The 18,354-nt window shown below is 42.5% G+C and overlaps 1 protein-coding gene across 1 annotated transcript in view; it reads left to right on the top strand.

Moving 5' to 3' along the window:
- The window catches only part of FLT3 (fms related receptor tyrosine kinase 3), a 35,567-nt gene extending 22,147 nt beyond the window's left edge, over positions 1-13,420 (top strand). Inside the window, exons 10-24 of the mRNA XM_040055251.1 lie at positions 3-109; positions 1,421-1,532; positions 3,077-3,255; positions 4,195-4,307; positions 4,408-4,540; positions 4,630-4,734; positions 6,274-6,384; positions 8,652-8,805; positions 9,150-9,280; positions 9,664-9,788; positions 10,145-10,267; positions 10,922-11,033; positions 11,116-11,215; positions 12,520-12,625; positions 13,286-13,420. Of these exons, the coding sequence (XP_039911185.1) occupies positions 3-109; positions 1,421-1,532; positions 3,077-3,255; positions 4,195-4,307; positions 4,408-4,540; positions 4,630-4,734; positions 6,274-6,384; positions 8,652-8,805; positions 9,150-9,280; positions 9,664-9,788; positions 10,145-10,267; positions 10,922-11,033; positions 11,116-11,215; positions 12,520-12,625; positions 13,286-13,420 (1,846 nt within the window). The remainder of the gene's footprint in view (positions 1-2; positions 110-1,420; positions 1,533-3,076; positions 3,256-4,194; positions 4,308-4,407; positions 4,541-4,629; positions 4,735-6,273; positions 6,385-8,651; positions 8,806-9,149; positions 9,281-9,663; positions 9,789-10,144; positions 10,268-10,921; positions 11,034-11,115; positions 11,216-12,519; positions 12,626-13,285) is intronic.
- Positions 13,421-18,354: the final 4,934 nt, after the last annotated feature.

Raw genomic sequence — 18,354 nt, 5'->3', positions numbered from 1 at the left:
AGCATTTCATCGAAGTTCTGCAACCATCAGCACCAGTCTGGGGTATATGTATTTTATGCTGAAAATGATGATACAGTTGTAACAAAAAATTTCACTCTGTATGTGAGAAGTAAGTAACAAAACTTCTGATGAAGATTTGATAAGTCTGGGATTTTGTCACTGGTATAAATGAAACAACTATGTTGGGTTTTGGTTTGTTTGTTTGGGTTTTTTTGTTTGTTTGTTTGTTTGTTTTTTGGTTTTTTGTGGGTGTTTTTTTTTTTCTTTTTTTTTTTTTTTAATTGGTATTCCCTATTTCATTTACATAGATTTATTGTTAAAAATGCAGGATCAAAAGGCAAAACTCAGATCCTCTTCACACTGCATCACACTGCTGAAATCCAGGCACTGGGTCAGAGAAGGACACTGGATGCTTGTGGGTTGTACTTGTTGTGTCAGTATAAGGATAGAGAACAGAGAAAGGAGGAGAAAGTTATTAATTTTTTTCTTCCCTTTAATCTACCATAAACAGAATATGAGGAATCAGTTGCATACTGAGAAAATTAATGCTTCTTAAGAAAATTACAAGCCTAGGAACTCAGTAAAATACAGTAACTCCATTCTATCTCTACAAAGCTGGAACATGTGTGACTGCTGCAGAAACCACACGAGATACAGAGTTGGGAGGAAACCCTTATCCCCATTAGGAATTAGCTTTCTATGCCATGTTTATGAAGTTTTTTCCCTAATGGCATGTAGGAGTTAATGCAGTTAGTGTGGAGACCCTCTGGTGTGTACCTTGTATGTTTGGGCTGCCGTGCCTCATACGCCCCTGCCCTCAATTCACACGCATGCACAGTCTTGACCAATGCTCTCGGACATCTCAGTTCTGCCACATGACTGCAGCATCTCTGCCTTGCTCCAGGTCTGGGGCCTTTATTTGTGACATATTATTTATACAAGGATCTTCTGCGCTCATTTTGTAGGAGCTGGACGCGCAGAACCTCAGTGCCAGGGCAGTCCTAGGGCCAGCTCCTTGGTCCGAGTAAGAAAAGTAGAAGTCAAGACTCCTAATTTTGGCTCTGCCATGGTTTTGGCCTGTCTGTGCCCGTACAGAGAAGTGGCTGCCCCCCTTGCCTTGCCACACTGCCATCCACAAAACCAAGGAAGGAGGAGGACTGTGAGCTACACCCAGCTCTCGCTGTGACATGCAGGTTTTTATTTTGAAAACAGAAGCAGGCCCTGGTCTCAGCAGACATCGCATTGCCACATAAGTGTACAGGGTTTTGTCACTTGAAGGGCTGACAAAAATTGTCTTACATAATCATGGAATTGATTAGGTTGAAAAAGATCTTTGAGATCACAGAATCCAACCATTAACCCAGCACTCCCAAATATACCACTAAGCCATGTCCTTAAGCCGCGTGTTGTCTTATTGCAGGAAAGCCTGAAATAAGAATGCAACCATTTTTCAAGCAGATCTCCTGTGTTGCTGAAGGTTACCCTGCCTCATCCTGGGTTTGGAGGAACTGTCTTGAACCAAACTCATCCAAGTAAATAACTTCCTTTCTTTTTATTCGTTGCAAAGACTCTCTGAGCTATCTTTGATTAAATGGGGACCAGCCTGTAACAAACTAAATGCAACAAACTTAACAGTGTGCATTTAAATGATTGCCCTACTCCAGGGGAACCAGATCACAAAAATCAGGGGAAGTTTTCCTAGTTTTTATTGCTATCAAATGAAGTCTATAAAGATGTGTATCTCAGGCTCTTTACACCGTAATAGGCCCCCACTGGGTTTATATCAAAGTCCAGTCTAAGTTTTTCTCTTAGCCTATCAAAGTTACAGGGATTCATGGAATTAATTGGTTAATACAGGCTTGATTAATGGTTAAGCTTTGGTTGCAAGACCTGCTATGGTGACCTGTTACCAAAGCCACTAAAGCCAGTGAGAGTGTTTCCAGTAAAGTTAGTGAGAGTATTTCCAGTAAAGTCAGTAAGAGTATCTCAATTTCCTCTATCTATTTAGGGCACTGAGTCAGGCTCTAAAATTTAAAAAAAACGTTGAAACAACTCTGATCTTGTTTGTGAACTCTGCAGTTTCTATTTTAGATATGCCAAGAAACTAATAATCCCATGGTACAGAAGAACACTAAGTCAAATTTTCCTTTGTAAGAGTGTGAATATACTCTTAAGTATTTATTTCATCTAGACATAAAAAAATACCTAAACAATTTTCTTATCCATATCTCTTAAAAGACTTCCTTATATCAATCTGTTTGTGCAGAAATGGAAGAGGAAAAAAAACCCCATGCAGCTAGTGGGTTTAAAATACTCCTTAAATGATCTTTCTGGAAAGAAAATGCTGTGACATGTCTTTTCTGAGGAACTTCCGAATGTAGAAGCTGGTGTTATGAGCAGACCCGAATAAATTTAATTTTTTTCTTATCTCCTCATTTATTTATGTGGAGAGTTAATTAGGCAGTAAGTTGATGAATGATGGAGAAGCTAGAAGTCAAAATTATGTATGTGGACCTCCTTTCCCTCAAGTGTCAAGTTCTCTCTTTCTTTTGTCAGGCCTTAAATAAGTCATTAATACTCTTCATCTGGCTGGACAGAGGATCTCCATTGTGAGTGAGAGAAACTTGATGGGCGAAATGACACACCTTCAGGGAAAGGAGTTAGAACCTTTACTCTGGGTTCATATAGCTTTTATAGTTTTAGCAGTGGCTCATTTGCCGCTGCTCAGTGGTTTGAATGTTTGAGGCAAATATGAACCAATGGGAATAGATGAGGTACGTGGGGGCTGTGTCTGTTGTGAAATTGATGGAGGTTCCAGAGTTCAGGAGGTGCAAGTACCCTGCCAAGGCAGCAGTAGAGAGTGGGAGTGAGCCCAGTCCCTGCTAACCCTGCCGTGTCCATCACCAAAAATGAGGCTAAGTGACCAGAAGTTTCATTCTATCCCTGACAAAACCCAAGCCCCTTCCCTTGTCCTCTTCCAACACAGACATAAGACATGTTTTGAAACTTCCCACCTTCTCCCCTGGCAAATGTCACTGTGAGCTAAATATCAAAACTGGTCTCCTTCCTTTTTCAGCTGCACAGAGGAAATCACAGAGGGGATTCAGAACTTCTTGCCAGAGAGGAGATCCCTGGGGTCATGGATTTCAAGCAGTACTTTGTATGTAAAGGAGACAGCAACAACCTTCTCGGTGGAGTGCTGTGCAAACAATTCAGCTGGTTCAGCCTGTGAGAAGAGTTTCATTAACCTGTCAGGTACCACAAGCCAGTGTTTTAGCACAGGTTTTCTCAACTAAAGCTGGCATGGTAGTTTTTATCTGGCTAGATGGCTGACCGTGCAATGGCATTGCATTGCATGGCGTGCAGGTAAAACACAAGCTCTGTATATACACAGTACCAGAAATGGTGTGTGAATGGGAGACAGAATTCTCTTTTCTCTAGGCCCAAAGCAGATGGCCCTTCTTAACCTGCTGTAGGCAGGTGACAGAAGGTTAAATCCTGGTTAAGTAGTCTCTCTTCTTGTCAAGGGAATGACAGATTGTTTCCTCGTTGAACCAGAAAGTCAGTATGATTATTTACACTTTGTACTCGTAACACCATAAGTATTCCATAGAGAAAAATATTTCAGTTAGAGGGAACATGCAGTTGCACCAGGAATTGTTTTGAACCACTCAGGTATTTGCAGTACAGGGATTTCCTTTGTCATGATGAGCAAGCAGTTTGGTGCTTTTGACTACAGCAGACAGAAGCTGTGACCACGGTCAGAGTTTGAGCATTCATGTTGAAATTAGAATAGAAAGTAATCATAATATTTATGCTTTTAGAAACAAACAAAATATGAGGATAGGACTCGTGTTTGCACGTTCATCTACCAATTAACACCTTGCCCCTGTTTATGCTCACAAAGTTCAATCCAAGGATCACAGCAACACCTCCATGCACCTAGGTTTATTAACGAATTTGATTTAGCTTTTTTTTTTTTTTTTTTTTTGAATGAAAACAAATGTCAGGATTACCCAGAACTTAATGCCTACTGCCCATCTTGCTTTGCATCTGGCTGCATCTCACTCCCCATGCAGAGGAGGCTCGGGTGTGAGAGGGCTGCAGACTGCCAGAACTGACCGTGGGTTCTCCTCACAATTTTAGCTGTACACACAAACTGTTTCAGTGAGAAGTAATATGTGTCTTTTAAAGTTGCAGGAGTTGTTTCTTCCCCCCTGGACAATGCTACATTGCATGTCTGCGTTGGATTTTTTCTCCTCTTGATCGCTCTTGTGTTTGCATTGATTTTTCTTAAATACAAAAAGGTAAAAGTGAACATAAATACCTGACCATCCTTCTTTTGTTCCTAACGGGCTGTTTCTTCTCTCAGACTTATTTCATTGTATGTTTTTTTTTCTTCCAAAGCAATTCAAATATGAAAGCCAGTGGCGAATGATACAGATGATAGGGCCATCAGATAATGAATACATCTACATTGACTTCAGAGAATTTGAATATGATATAAAATGGGAATTTCCCAGGGAAAATCTGGAATTTGGTGAGCAATCCATAAGGTAAATCCCAAAACTGGAGCAGTAGTCTGTGCTGTACCAGCAGCAAATAATACTAGAATTTTCTGTCTTGTAGGACAGGTTCTTGGTTCTGGGGCCTTTGGGAAAGTAGTGAATGCAACAGCTTATGGAATTAACAATGCAGGAGATTCAGTCCAGGTCGCAGTCAAAATGCTAAAAGGTATGATAAACTCTGGTGCCTCCCACAAGCAGTGATGTATTCTAGAATCTTCAAAGTAGAAGAAGCATTAGAAATCCCCCTTATATAGAAAACTTTCAGCAGTTGCACTTCACAAATGCTTGTCTTCAAAATCCTTTGAAAGTGCTTCCAAAACCCTGTTTCAGTTTGGAAAGGTATTGCTGAAGTGCCCTCATCCCACAGCACGTTGTATAAACACCGCAGAAGGTCTGTGTTGTTCAGGGAAGTTTGGAGCCTCTAAAGAGGAGAAATGCAAATCCCCAGTGAAGATTAGTCTGCTGCTTATATTGGTGGCCATGACCATTGGTGTAAATCCCCTTTTTCTTGTCATGCTCTCTAGCTGTGGCAAGCTCCTTGCCTGCTGTGTCTGAGCTAGCTTGTTTCCAAAACTTCCAGCACAATTTCCTGTCTTTTTTTTTTTTTTTTTTTTATGATGATGATGACCCAAAACAATTTCTTTCCATCCCTCCTTATGAATAAGGCTACTAAACCATGAATAGTACTTTCTGGTATGGTCTGGCCTCTCTCCAAGCTGTCTTGACTCCTCATCAAAGAAGTATCGAGGATCAAGCCTCCCTGAAAGCAAGCAGAGGAGAGTCCCAGCTAATCACATCCCAGCACTACACCATGTCCCTCAGTGACACATCTACGTGTCTTTTAAATACATTCAGGGATGGTGACTCAACCACTTCCCTGGCAGCCTGTCCCAGTGCTTGACAACCCTTTCAGTGAAGACATTTTTCTGGCTGTCCAATCTAATCCTCCCTTGGCACAAACTGCAGTAATTTCCTCTCATCCTTTGACTTGTTACTTGGGAAAAGAGACTGGTATCCCCCTCACGCACCTTTGTGATATATACTGGAATGAGCTTCACGCTGATACCAGCACCGTGCCCACCTGTGTGCCCACACAGCACCCTCCTGCCAGCACTGCCGTTCAGGTTTTCATCTCCCATTTCCACATATGCACCAGTTTTGTGCTGCCTTGGCCCAGTCCTTTGTGGCTGTCTTTGTGGAAGTTCAACTTGGTCATTTTTGTTCACATACCCAATTCACTGAAATCGTGAGCACCAAATGCTCGCTGAAAAACAAGAACAAAGCTATTACTGAAAACAGCGTGGCCTTATCAGGTGTCGGATTGCAGCTGGTTCTGTGCCACATGGCTGCCTTTTTTTTTTTTTTTTTTTCTCTTAACATTTCTCTGCAACTGGCTTGACTGCCATTTTTTTCTGTGCTTGGGAACACTTTAATATATTGCTGTCATTCCTTGCCAGCCCAAGAATGACAAATGCTGACATTTAATGACTGTTTTCCCAAGCTTTCAAATGGTCTGTACTCACACACAGATTTAGTTTCCACCTTTGACTGAATCTTTTTATACTTTGGAAAGGTTTTTTAAGATGTCCCAAAAGTACTGTCAGTCCAATTTGAAATTAAGATTCACATGTGACAAAGAATTACAACCATTTAAATTTTTATTTCTTTGCCAGAGATTTCCAAATCTGTGCTATTATTTTTACAGAAAAACCTGATGCTTCTGAAAAAGATGCTCTAATGTCAGAGCTGAAAATGATGACTCACATTGGAAGCCATGAAAATATTGTGAACCTACTAGGAGCTTGCACTGTATCAGGTAAACTGAAGTTGTGGAAAAGTACCAATTAAAACCGCCAGAATAATGAGGACTTATTTTGCTGTTCTGTGTTCTGCTGTTCTGGCCAAAAATAAGATGAAGATGAACTGAAAGCAAATTTAAGGCCATGCATGTGTAATGTGCATGAAAAGGGTAGCTTCTGATTATACTAGCAGAAAGTGATATCCTAGTCCCTCTGTAGAATAAGATTTCCTATTAGGGTGGTGATGGCACTCGTATGAGCCAGTTTATTAAGTGAAAAGGAAAAACTTATCTGGTGTCAGGGGCTCTTGTGCAATCATGATTATGTTCACATAGGAATTTTTTTTTTTTTTTTTTTTTTTAATTCATGTGGCTCACCAATGAATGGATAAAAATAGCTAAAAGATAGACGGGAAACAAAAGAAACTGAAAAATAACAGGGGTAGGAGTGACACGAATAAAAAGAGAAATGAGAGAAGCAAATAATGGAAAGAGGGGCAACATTTTTAAAGGACCAAATGTAAAAACAAAACTGAAGAATGAAAAAATAAGCAAAAGTGGGCTAAGATGAAAGTGGTGAGATATTATCACTGACTAATTATTGTTGATTCATTATCATTGAGGTAATTTACACAGCTATTCTTGTCCCAAGAACTGCTTTTTTGGCCAGTCAAATGGTGAACAAGAGTGGGTGAGGAGAGGCTAAAGAACAGATCAGCTTGGGGAAATGCCAGGGTTTCACCAGTGTAGGTCCATATCATGAACTGTAACACCTCACATGGAAAAATTTAACAGATTTTCCATCACGGTCATTTATTTAGTCATTTATTTAGTCAGAAAGACCAAGCAGAACAGTTGACTCTTGTTTTCTCAGTTTACATCAGCGGCAATACTGTCAGGCACACACATGTGAGTGGTAAGAGGAAAGCAGAGAAATAGATTGTTCTTAGTGGCTTCAGTGGATTTAAAACTACAGACTACCACTGCCTTCTGAAACAGTGGGCAGGATGTGATGGTGTAGGCAGGAGAGCTGCAGGGAGGACTTGTTTAGTCTGGTAGGGAGCACTAGGCAGGAGCACTTCCAGCCTTATGCAAGTGCCATTTTTAGAAGCATTTATATGGTTCTCAAGACTTTCTTGTCCATCCTCTGAGAGACTTTACAGCTTTTTCCAGCATGCCCTGCTGTAGGCCTGATATTTCTGGGCTAAGAAGCTTTAGCTTGCTAGCAGCTGCTAGCTTTTTCCTAAGGGAAAAACTTCTCAAAAAAGCTTCTTCTCAAAACAATCTTGGCAAACAGCTATCCTTTCTCAAAACAGTCTTCCTCCAGGTGGTGTTTCGCTGTTTCTCTAGTTTCACCAATGGGATTAGAGAGGTGTCGTTCCTATTCACCAATCATGTTAAGTCTGTATCAAACACCTTATAAAAGTTGGTAAGAATTAGACAAAGCTTTTCTATACTCTGCCTTCTGAAATATTTGGAGTCTTTCATCTCTCTTTTGTGTCCTACAGCAACACCCTGCCTTGCTTGACAGTGGCCTTCTGACAGAAATGTCCACAGATTCATGGTCAGTCTTTCTGGGCCAGAAGTGGCGGTGGCAGGGTGAGGTTTTTCAGGGTGGTATGTGACCACTCTGAGCTCCTGCTGGCTGGTCACGGTTTTTATCCAAGCCTGCCTGGATAAAAACATCAGGAATTGGATGTATTTTTTCTTTCTTGAGAAAGTGGCCTGAGCAATGTTCTACTCAGACATCTTCTCTTGCGAAGGGTATCCCTCATTTAGGTACCCTCAGCAAGTACTCTTGGGTTTCAGGTGGTGTTAGGGGGAAAAAAAAAAAAAAAAGAAAAGGTATTTCCAAAGCATGAGGGTTGCACAGACAGACAGAAGGGTGTAGGTCAACAAGGGTACAAATTCACACCATCCAGATAATTAACAGGGGTCATCTTTTGCTTGAACTCTGCGTAGTTTAGAAAATATTTTGCACCTTTATAGCCTGTACTGTCCTCCCCATTGCCATTGGGATGGGCAAGGATTTTTGTGTTTCTACAGGGATTTGCAATACAGTTTGAGAGATGCACCACAAGGATGAAGTTTCACTGACTTTACAAGGGACTTTATAAGCAAATTCTCATTATGTGCCCATCAGTACATCTTATCTACCCGGGAATGGAAGATGTTTGAGATGTTTTAACACAGATTAATCCTGAGAGAAAATGAAGTAGCATTAGGGCTTTAATGGGGAGGGTGCTACAAATAGCAGCAGGCACTTACATTTCCGACTATTTCAGGACCAATCTACTTGATATTTGAATACTGTTGCTATGGTGACCTTCTGAACTACTTAAGGAGCAAGAGAGAAAAGTTTCACTGGACACTGACAGATATTTTTAAACAGCAAAACTTCAGCTTTTACCACAATATCCATCAGGACCAAAACTCTAGGTAAAGAATTTAGTAACAGTTTGATACTTTTAAAACTGCTACTGCTTTTTAAGCTGCATTCTCACCTGTGCTGTACACTGGTGGAATTACTGAATTTTTGAGAATGTGCCTTGACATACTTTAAAGCTCAATGCCTTGGGAGGAATTGAGATTTGATTCTCCTTATGGAGAATGCAGGAGACAAACAATCGCTTGTTTCTCTTTCCAGTTTTGAGAAGAGTCATGTCTGTGTCCAGACTTCTAGTAGTAGTAACTGCTCATGTTTTTCACTGCAAAAGAGTTTATGTGTGCACAATTATGTGATACACTCCGGGAAACCTTTAAAAATGTGTCGCCCACTCCAGGACAGGGACTCACCTGAAACCCAGTGTGAACATTACTCCGTGCAGAGAGGACGAGCTTGAAACCACACAAAGAAGTCAAAACATCAATGTGACACTGGGATCAAATGGGATTGTGCTGTTTTCTGAGGAAGGTAAGAGATTAATTGATTATATCTTCAGTAATGCTGTTATTATTGTATTTATTGTGTTATTGATATGACTAGACTAGATTCCATGACAAAAGAGGCCTCTTTCTACAATATGATTCTCCTCAGTCCTGGCAGGAATTCTGCTGGAGGAGAATTCAACATCACTTAAGATCAGAGGCTTATGTTTCTGATCATGCTATACATAGTATTTGAGTATGAAATTACTCGCCTTTATTTTGTATCTGAGTGAAGGATAAAAAGAGATGGACCCTCTTTGTGATGTTTTTCTTAGTAAGAGCATGTGAAAATCCTTACAACAGTCAGTGGAATTAATCAGAGAGTGAAGAAGTCCATGGAAAACTCATACTTTTGATTATTTTGTACAGATAAAATTAAGGATGCAAGCACACACGTGGACGAAGAAGAGGATTTTAATGTGCTCACTTTTGACGACCTTCTCTGCTTCTCTTATCAAGTTGCCAAGGGAATGGAATTCCTTGAGTCCAAATCGGTATGGTGAAGGGTAGCAGCTTTTTCAGATAGAAAAGATGTTAAAAATAGGTCCCTTTATAAAAGGCAGGTTGAAGAACAGAGCCACTCGGTGGCAAGCTTGAACTACACCTCCTTCCCTGGCTTAACAGCGAAGACTGGGTTGCAGTTTTAGGCAGCACCCTGAGTAAGAAGTAGCTGCACGGCACATTTGTGCCAGCCCTGGCCCTGTCTCCTTGCCTCCAGCAACCAGGGAGTGTCCAGCTGGGCCTTTCACCAAACTGCTGAAGTGGAAGGAGGTGCCAACTCAGAGAGCAGGGAATTGTCCACCTCTGATACCAAATGCTGTGGATCGTTAATCCTTCCTTTCCTTCTAAGTGCATTCACAGGGACCTCGCTGCCCGGAACATACTGGTGACCCACGGGAAAGTGGTGAAAATATGTGACTTTGGCCTTGCCAGAGATGTGATGAACGACTCCAACTACATCGTCAGGGGCAATGTAAGTTCATGAGGGCTCTCTGGTTTCCATACCATTGCGAGAATTATAAGGAACTAAGAAAGAAAAGGTTTCTCTTTTTTAATTCCTTGTTAGCTTTGTGCGTATCTGTAGGGGCGATGGAGAAAACTGTTTTTCCCGCCCTGGGCAAAAGCAGTTTCTCAGATTATAATTAAACCAATCAACCTGGCTGTGTAAATGAGACAGTACCCATGCTCTTTCTAAAGCACCCATTGATGGAAGCACTGGGAATTGCTTACTGTTGTGGGCAATAACAGTGTAGGACAACAGCATGCCTGTGGGAGTGTGCCAGATCCTCTGGCTTCGTGAAGAAGTTCGGTGTAGACATCTCCCTCTGGGTCACTCTACGCTTGAAGTCAGAGGAGGAAGGAATGTGGCTCTTCCAGGACTTCCAGGACTGAGCTCATCTCTTCCTTAAATAGCCATCTAAAATGGATGAGATGAACTGGCTCTTTAGAAGTGTCTATTTCCCTCTGCAATGGGAATGTCCAGGGACTACTGACAGAGATACAGCTTTGCACACAGCAAACAGGAATCGCTCATGCTGGCAGTGAGAAGCACAGTGAGTCACCTAGAAATCCTGTGTCACAGCCTGTGTCACAGCCTGACCTGGCCTCCATCCCCCTGTCTGCGCAGGCACGATTGCCGGTCAAATGGATGGCTCCCGAAAGCTTATTTGAGAGGACATACACGATGAAGAGTGATGTCTGGTCATATGGAATACTGCTGTGGGAAATATTCTCTTTGGGTATGTTTGACAATGGGACAAAAAAAGGGGTTTGGTTTGGGCAGCTTCTGAATTGACACGTGTTCTCCAATGACTTCTACAGGTGTAAATCCTTACCCTGGTGTTCAGGTGGACTCAAATTTCTACAAGTTAATACAAAGTGGATTTAAAATGGACCAGCCGTATTATGCTACAAAAGATGTGTAAGTGTATTTCTAAACGATGCACAACATGAGAATTTATACTTACTAGGTTTGAATGACCTTCTATTTATTGTACACTATAACTTACCCAAAATTAGTTGCAAAATTTCAGATCTTCCTCTAAATCTAACAAAGGCTGCCTGATCCTGCAGGTTTTGTTATAAAGCAGAAGTGATCAACACTAAATGTTATGTGTATTTGACAGGACTGATTTATTATATTGATTTAGTTGTGCCTTCTTTCCCCAGGGAACTTCTTATTCTCAGACCATAGATTTTTTTCCCCTGTTTTTTTTCTTTTGCTTTTTCTATTTTTTCTTTTCTTTCCTTTTATTTTTTTTTCCCCCAAAAAGCTATGTTTTCCCATATTGACTAAATTTTTGGTGGGCTCTTTCCTAAATTTCATTTTTTAATTGAGCTTTACCAGGTTTGTTTCCGGTTCAGGTGGCTGAGGATCCTCTTAGTTAAAAAACTCAGCTAAAGGAAGAGTTGGGGGAAGCTAATTCTCTGCACTCAGCGTATTATTTCCATCCTGTGCCTCTGTGCCTGGGTGGAGTCGCCTAGGGGTGGGCCCCAGGGAGCAAGAGAAGAGAAGGTGACAGAGAATTATGAGGTCTGGAACATGGAAGAAAGGGAAGGACTTTGGGTCAGCTGAGCTCTTCTGGCAGGCATTTCACAGATGCTCTAGGGACAGAGTGCCTTGCTGTGACACAGAACTGTTCTTATCCTCACCACATAAAGGCTGTAATAGCATTACAAGTACAGGGGAATCTGACAGATTAATCCATGAAAGATTGCTGTGGGGGGGTTAAATATCAGGGAACCTAATGTCCCAGTAATTTTGCAAGGGACTTTAGCAGTCAGTATGCACAGATGAAGCTGCAGTATTTCTAAGGTGGTGTTTAAATTTTGAAAAGATTTTTGTGATGACAAAATACATTAAAAGGATTGCTGTGCAAAGTTTACTGAAGTAGTCCACAAGGAGTAGGTTTAGCTCCAATGACAGACAGGCATTGTCTTCCTAATATTTTCTCTATGGAAGATGGAAAACAAACTTGATATTATGTGTCATACCACAACAAAGATTTTACTAAGGACTCCGATTAAGTCACTGTAAGATCACTTCACCCTTTTTCCTTACCTTTCTGTTTATTTTCCTCTGATGCAACACAGTAATTCTGCCCTATTTCTATAGAATCATTCTGATCCCCATGATGCCCCATTCAAGTCCTCCAGCTCCATGTAGTCACTTACAGAGAGTCCAAGAGCTAACACATTTTCTGTGCCATGTCTTTTCTTCTGCAGCTACTGCATGATGCAGTCCTGTTGGGCTCTTGACTCCAGGAAAAGACCCTCTTTTTCTTGCCTGGTTTCCTCTCTGGCCTGTCAGCTGGCTGAGGCAGAAGGAGCAGTAAGTAAACACAGCAAAATGAACATGTGAACAATGTCTGGGTTTGGGTGTTTGTGGGGTTTATATGTAGCTCCACAGGTCACAATGGGCTGAGCTCTTGCTTTCTGTTGGAGTACACAACTCTATTATGGCTACATTTCCCATGGATCCATATAAGAGCTTGGGGCATTTATTTCTGCCATCAGAAAGAATCCTGACCTTCCTGATGAGGATTTTCTTCCTCTTACTGCTTGCACTGGGACTCCGGAAAGCTGAAGTCTCTCAGCCCGTGCTGAGGGAATGGGCTTCCCTTGTGCAGCTGCCAGTGCAGTCAGCTTTGGTGAGGCTGACAGCTGCCGCGGGAGGGGAGCTGAGCATGGGCCAGGAGGTCTCATGAGGGATCACCATGCCATGCCCTCACACACAGAATGTTGTATGTCGTTCTCAAAGGTCAAAATAATAAATACGATCTGAGGAAATCCCATTCTATCCATACCAGATGTTTAGCTCCTCTTCAGGGAGGATAAACGATTCCTTTCCAAAATACCAGTTCTTATTTGGGTATCCATGCTGGACTAGACACACCGTTGCTCAGTGCCTGCTTCGTGGGGAGAAGAACAGTTTTCCAAATTCAATATATAATAACAGAAGATATCTTTTATTTCCTCTTCCCAATTCTAGGTTTACCACAATATGAAGAAAAACAGTTCAACACACCATTCCAGCATCAAAACTAAACCTCGTGTAAGCAGGGATGAGGAATCTTTGTTGTCCCCAGTTGTACTCCAGCATGAAGACCCTCAGGTTGAAAAATAATCTGATTTGTGGATTTGGTCTCAGTATTGTCATAGACTCTGTGTAGGACAAGTTTTATATCAGCTCCAGAAAAAGAAATTGTTACTAACTGCTGCACTGATTGTATTTCTTGTGAACCAGTCCGTATTCATGTGACATTTTTGAGAAGAAGGCATAATTCATTTGTTTGAATTCAGCAAACACATCTATAGCAAGACAGGGTTTTTTGCTGCCTCTCTCCAACTGAATATCTCTTTTCCTGGTGTTATGTAAATAGTGCCCAATCAATGTATTGAATTCATACTGTTCTTGCTGCATTGCAAGCAAACATGGAAGAATCCACATTTTTTTAGTCAATGTTTACAGGCAGCTAAACTATGCAGCTAAAGAGAGCTGGTGTGATTCCCAGAAGTGCCATTCACATCTTCATCTCCAAATGTCAGGGAGTGTTGGGGAAAAAAAAACCCATTGGAGTCACCAGTTTTAGATGTCCAAATTTTACAGTTCCATCAATCTTGTTTTAGAAGGAGCTCGTAATTTGATTGAGTGTAACTCTCTTACCCTGGACATCTCTATGGCTGTGAAGTAGCTGATGGGTGTTCGGTTCAGGTGAGCTCATTTTAGCAAGATTTGGTCACTTGTGTGGCCTCTACTCAGCCAGGCTACATTCTGCAACTGCTGTTGAGAGATGGGCACTCACTGTGAGGGCTTCCTTTCTACCTAAAATAAGCATCTAAAGTAACCAGGAGGAGTGATATTTGGAGATAACCTTCTACCTCCCTGGCCTGGAAAATCCAGGTGGCAGTCACCAGCTGTAAATCTCACTTCAGCTGAATTACAGCTAATTCCATTAATGCCGCTTTGTGTGTTTTAGTAGCAAATAAAAGAATGTTTAATTTCGAAGAAATTATGTTCTGTAATTTAGGAGTGTATTATCATCACTTCACTCCAAACCCACAGAATTCAGCCTGGGTGTATGAACACTGCTGCACTAAAATGAAAGTATGTCTATCTGTCTTTCTCACAGACTCTCAGGACAGTACCCAGAGGCTTGATATGTTTTCAGTATAGTTAAAAACACAGCTATTTTCATTATAAGGTTTAGGAATTTCTAAATGCAACTTTCCTCATGACTGATAGGATACATTTGTCTATATCACAATGGATCAAGATGAGAATATTTTGATTAATGGTTTTTTCTTCTTTTACATTTTACAAGGTGCTAACTTCAGTCAGGATTTTTCAGAGGCGTGTCTTATAAATTAGTAACTGTTGGGTTAGTATATGTTATCACAGAAACTGAGCTGCTCTTTACTAACACTGTCTGAAAATAATGTTGTAATACAGTGATTATGATTTGTATATTTTTGTTAATGTTGTTAATAATTGCCAGTGAATCATCATTTTTTTAATCAGATGCAAACTGCTGAAGAACAATTTGGAGATATTTAGACAGAAATAAATTTTAACATTGCATTCTCTGGAGAACGTATATTATTTTTAACATCCCCATAACAGTTTGGAAGTGTACATCTGCAAGATGTCACTGTTCAGCACTGTTAGCACACAGCCTGCAGTGGCTGGACAGTAGGATTTGAGCATCTTGTGCAGACAAATTTCAGCCTTCAAATTTAGAGGAACCTAAAACTGAACTGGTCACTTTCAGGCCAGGCTGGCTCTAGAAACTAAGCAGATGCAAACTTGGCTAAAAAAGGAGCAGATGGGAATCCCATGTGCTTAAAAACATGCCAGGGTATTGTGTCACATGTTTATCCACGAGGCTTGAAAAGAACAGGACGTGTGTGATCGGGACACGCAAAGCAACCACACAGAGACAAGAGATTTTGCAGAGCAGAGACGTTCCTCCGAGAGAGCCCAAGGCTGAGCCAAGCCCAGAGCCCCTCTGCCCGTTTATTTCTTACTTTTTATACATTTGTGGGTCTGGCAGTGGATTGGCTTCTGGAGTTTTCACCTCCCAGCCGAATGGCCAGACCAGCTGTCAGTTACAATTGTTTTCAGGTTAGAAATATGCAAACAAAGGACAGAGAATGAAAAACAAAGGATTCGTTTATGTTACATGTGTGAGAAAAGGCAAAAACTGCTCCTAATATTGTACAGAAGCTAAAAGGTCTGACTCCATCTTATGAACAATCAAAAGGCTTTTAAAAACTCAGAAAAACCAAGGTGACAGATGTGGATCATCTGGGCCCATCATCTCTTCTGAGATGAGACTTGGGAATGTAAAGTCAAATAGAGAGCCTTGGAGCAAGTACAACTTCTCATGATTCACTCATGAAAAGCAGCTCAGGCAACACAGCACTCTGTGAGGAAGAGCATCCACCAGGAAAACCCTCCTGTAAGGGCTGAGCGTGTGGGCAGTTGTGCATCTTCTTCTCCACAAAAAAAAAAAAAAAAAAAAAAAAAAAAAAAAAAAAAAAAAAAAAAAAAAAAGAGAGAGAGAGATGGATGGAGCAAAGCTACGGGAAGTATTGAATGAAAAATAATTTCTTTTAGGACTTTTTTTTTTCCAGGATGCTTCCAACTCAACTTAGCAAAGAGGTGGTCCATTCCTGAGGCTTTGGCAGACAGTGCTGTTTAGGGATCAGCTTCGTGATTCTTGAAGGGAACTGCCCACCTTTCTCTCATTAGGATCCAGACCCCTAATCTGTGCCTCCAGAAGCACGTTGTCAAGAGAAAGTGATGATTTCCCCTCGTAGTGAAAGGAGAGAGTTAAGCTTGTTTGAAGATCTCCAGCAGAGATGCCTTCAGTCTAAGGTGGATGCCTTAAGTTAGGCACAGACCGACAACGATTCAGTAATCATTAATCCGGGAAGAAGAGCAGTAGAAGGGTTGAGGCCAATTGAAAGCACTGACGGGCAAAGGACATTTGACCTCTCCCCCGTAACAGTAACAGAAACAAGAAGAAATACAATTTGACAGCGCCAGCCGAAAGGCCGGACGGCGCTGGGGAAGCTGCCGGGATTTTCCCTCCCCTCTGCCTGCAGGAGCGCCGATGGAGGGATCAGCCCGGCGCCGAGGAGCTGTCGGTCCCCGCTCCTGCGGCTCCTGCGGCGCTAGGTGGAGCTCCGCCACCGCGGCTGCCGGGCGCGCACGGCCGGGCCGCGCCGGGAGCCAGGAGCGGGGCTGGAGCGCCGCACAGCCGCTCGGGCCCGCCGCGGGGTGTGCTCCGGAGCCGCAGGAGAGAGACCCCGAGGGCACGGCTGGGGGGAGGGGGTCGGTCAAAAGGACCCCCCAGCCAAAACCTCGTAGCACCGATGGGATGAACCCAGCACCGCACAAACCATTCTGCCCCCCGGGCGTTTTCCCAAACAACCGGTGTCCCTGTGTCGCAGGCAGCAGGGAACAAAACGGTAAGAGACCCATCTCTGTCCCGACGGAGAGAAACTGCAGGTGCTTTCGGGTTTGGGGTACCTGGGATGGGCTCCGTGGGTCCCTCTAAGAGAAGCTGGGACTAACCATGTGTTAGGCCAGAAGAGAAGAGCAGAAGCGACCCTGTCGTGGATGCTAGCAGCGGCTTTCAGCTCACGTGTTCATGGAGGACACTGTGAAAGGTGATGAAGAAATCCAAGGTCATAATTGCTCCAGAGCTATTTGCAGACAGGTTATGTTTTAAGAGTCAAAAATTCTGCTGGAAATTATTTCAGGAGCAAAAAACCAAAGTATAGTGAAGATGAGTGGATCCCATGGAGCTGGATACACCAAATCTCAGCCCCCTTCTTTCAGACACAGAATTAGCTCAAGTGCTCAATGGCTCAGAGCCCAGGCTTCCATTCTGCCACTTTCCCTTCTGCATCAAATTAATTAGACCATGCAAAGAAGAACAGCTTTTCTTTTTTTTTTCTTTTTTTTTCTTTTTTTTTTTTAAAAAAAAAAAAAAAAAAAAAAAAGACCCATCCAGATCTGTGGTTGAGAAAGCCTCAAGGCCTCAAATGGCTTCAGAAAGAGCTGGAACCTGAGCCCAGCTTCTTCTCACCTTCAGTGAACATCCCAGCACTACAGAATGACCCAGCAGGAGTCCTTCCAGGCAGGTTGTCTGAGGCCTGGGCTAGATTCATGCTTCCTGAAATGCTTTGTAATGAGATAAATAGTGCAGCTGCTAGGGCAGGGATCCTGCTTTATAGGTCACTGACAGATTAAAATTTACGTGTTTAAGGCTGTGCCAGAAAACTGACAGAGTAACACTCCCAGAAGAAGCGTAGGTGCCCTGGGGCACAATCTGAGTCAGATCTCATCTGAGAAGGAATTCTGAAGACCTGTTTGTGGAGAGAGGTGAAAAAGTGGTGGTCCTCCTGCGGTCACCTCCACAGAGGCACATAAAGACTGGCGTGGGATCCACTTCATTTAAACATTGCTTAGCTGGATAAAAACAGACAGGAGAAGCTGACAGTGACGCACTCCTGCTGCCATGTATTGCCTACACCTGCTCACGATCCTTTGCACCACAGCTAAGTTTTGACACTTAGTTTTGGCTTCCCGGAGAAGCCTCTTTCCAGGCACACTGGAATTCATCTCCCTCCATGCTCTACACATCTTCTGGCTGAAGAAAATCCAGAAGTTACTTCTAATGATAAGTGCTGTGGCTGCCTTGTCTTCAGAGGAGGCTTGGAGGCTTCAGATCATAAAAAGAAAGAGATGCCTTGCTCTACTTTCCAACGTATTTCTCCCGGAGAAGTAACTACGTGATGTGTACTGGGTTCTCTTTTGGAAAAGCCTCCTGTGTGTAGGGTTGCCCTGGGTGAGGAAGGGCTGAGGCTAAACTGAGGAGTGCTGGGCTGGTCCCTGGGAGCTGAGTCATGGAGGAGAGTGTGGGGGAGAGGAGTATGGGCCACAGATGGCTCTGGGTCTGCCTGGCCCTACCTTCAGCTCCTTTTGAGGCTTCTTTTCAGATCAGAAACAAACTCCTCTTCCTCCTCGGGAACTGGAATAAAATAGCT

The sequence above is a fragment of the Hirundo rustica genome, chromosome 2 (genome assembly GCF_015227805.2).
Source record: "Hirundo rustica isolate bHirRus1 chromosome 2, bHirRus1.pri.v3, whole genome shotgun sequence".
Classification (NCBI taxonomy): domain Eukaryota; kingdom Metazoa; phylum Chordata; class Aves; order Passeriformes; family Hirundinidae; genus Hirundo; species Hirundo rustica.
This window is presented reverse-complemented; position numbering and strand designations above follow the sequence as displayed.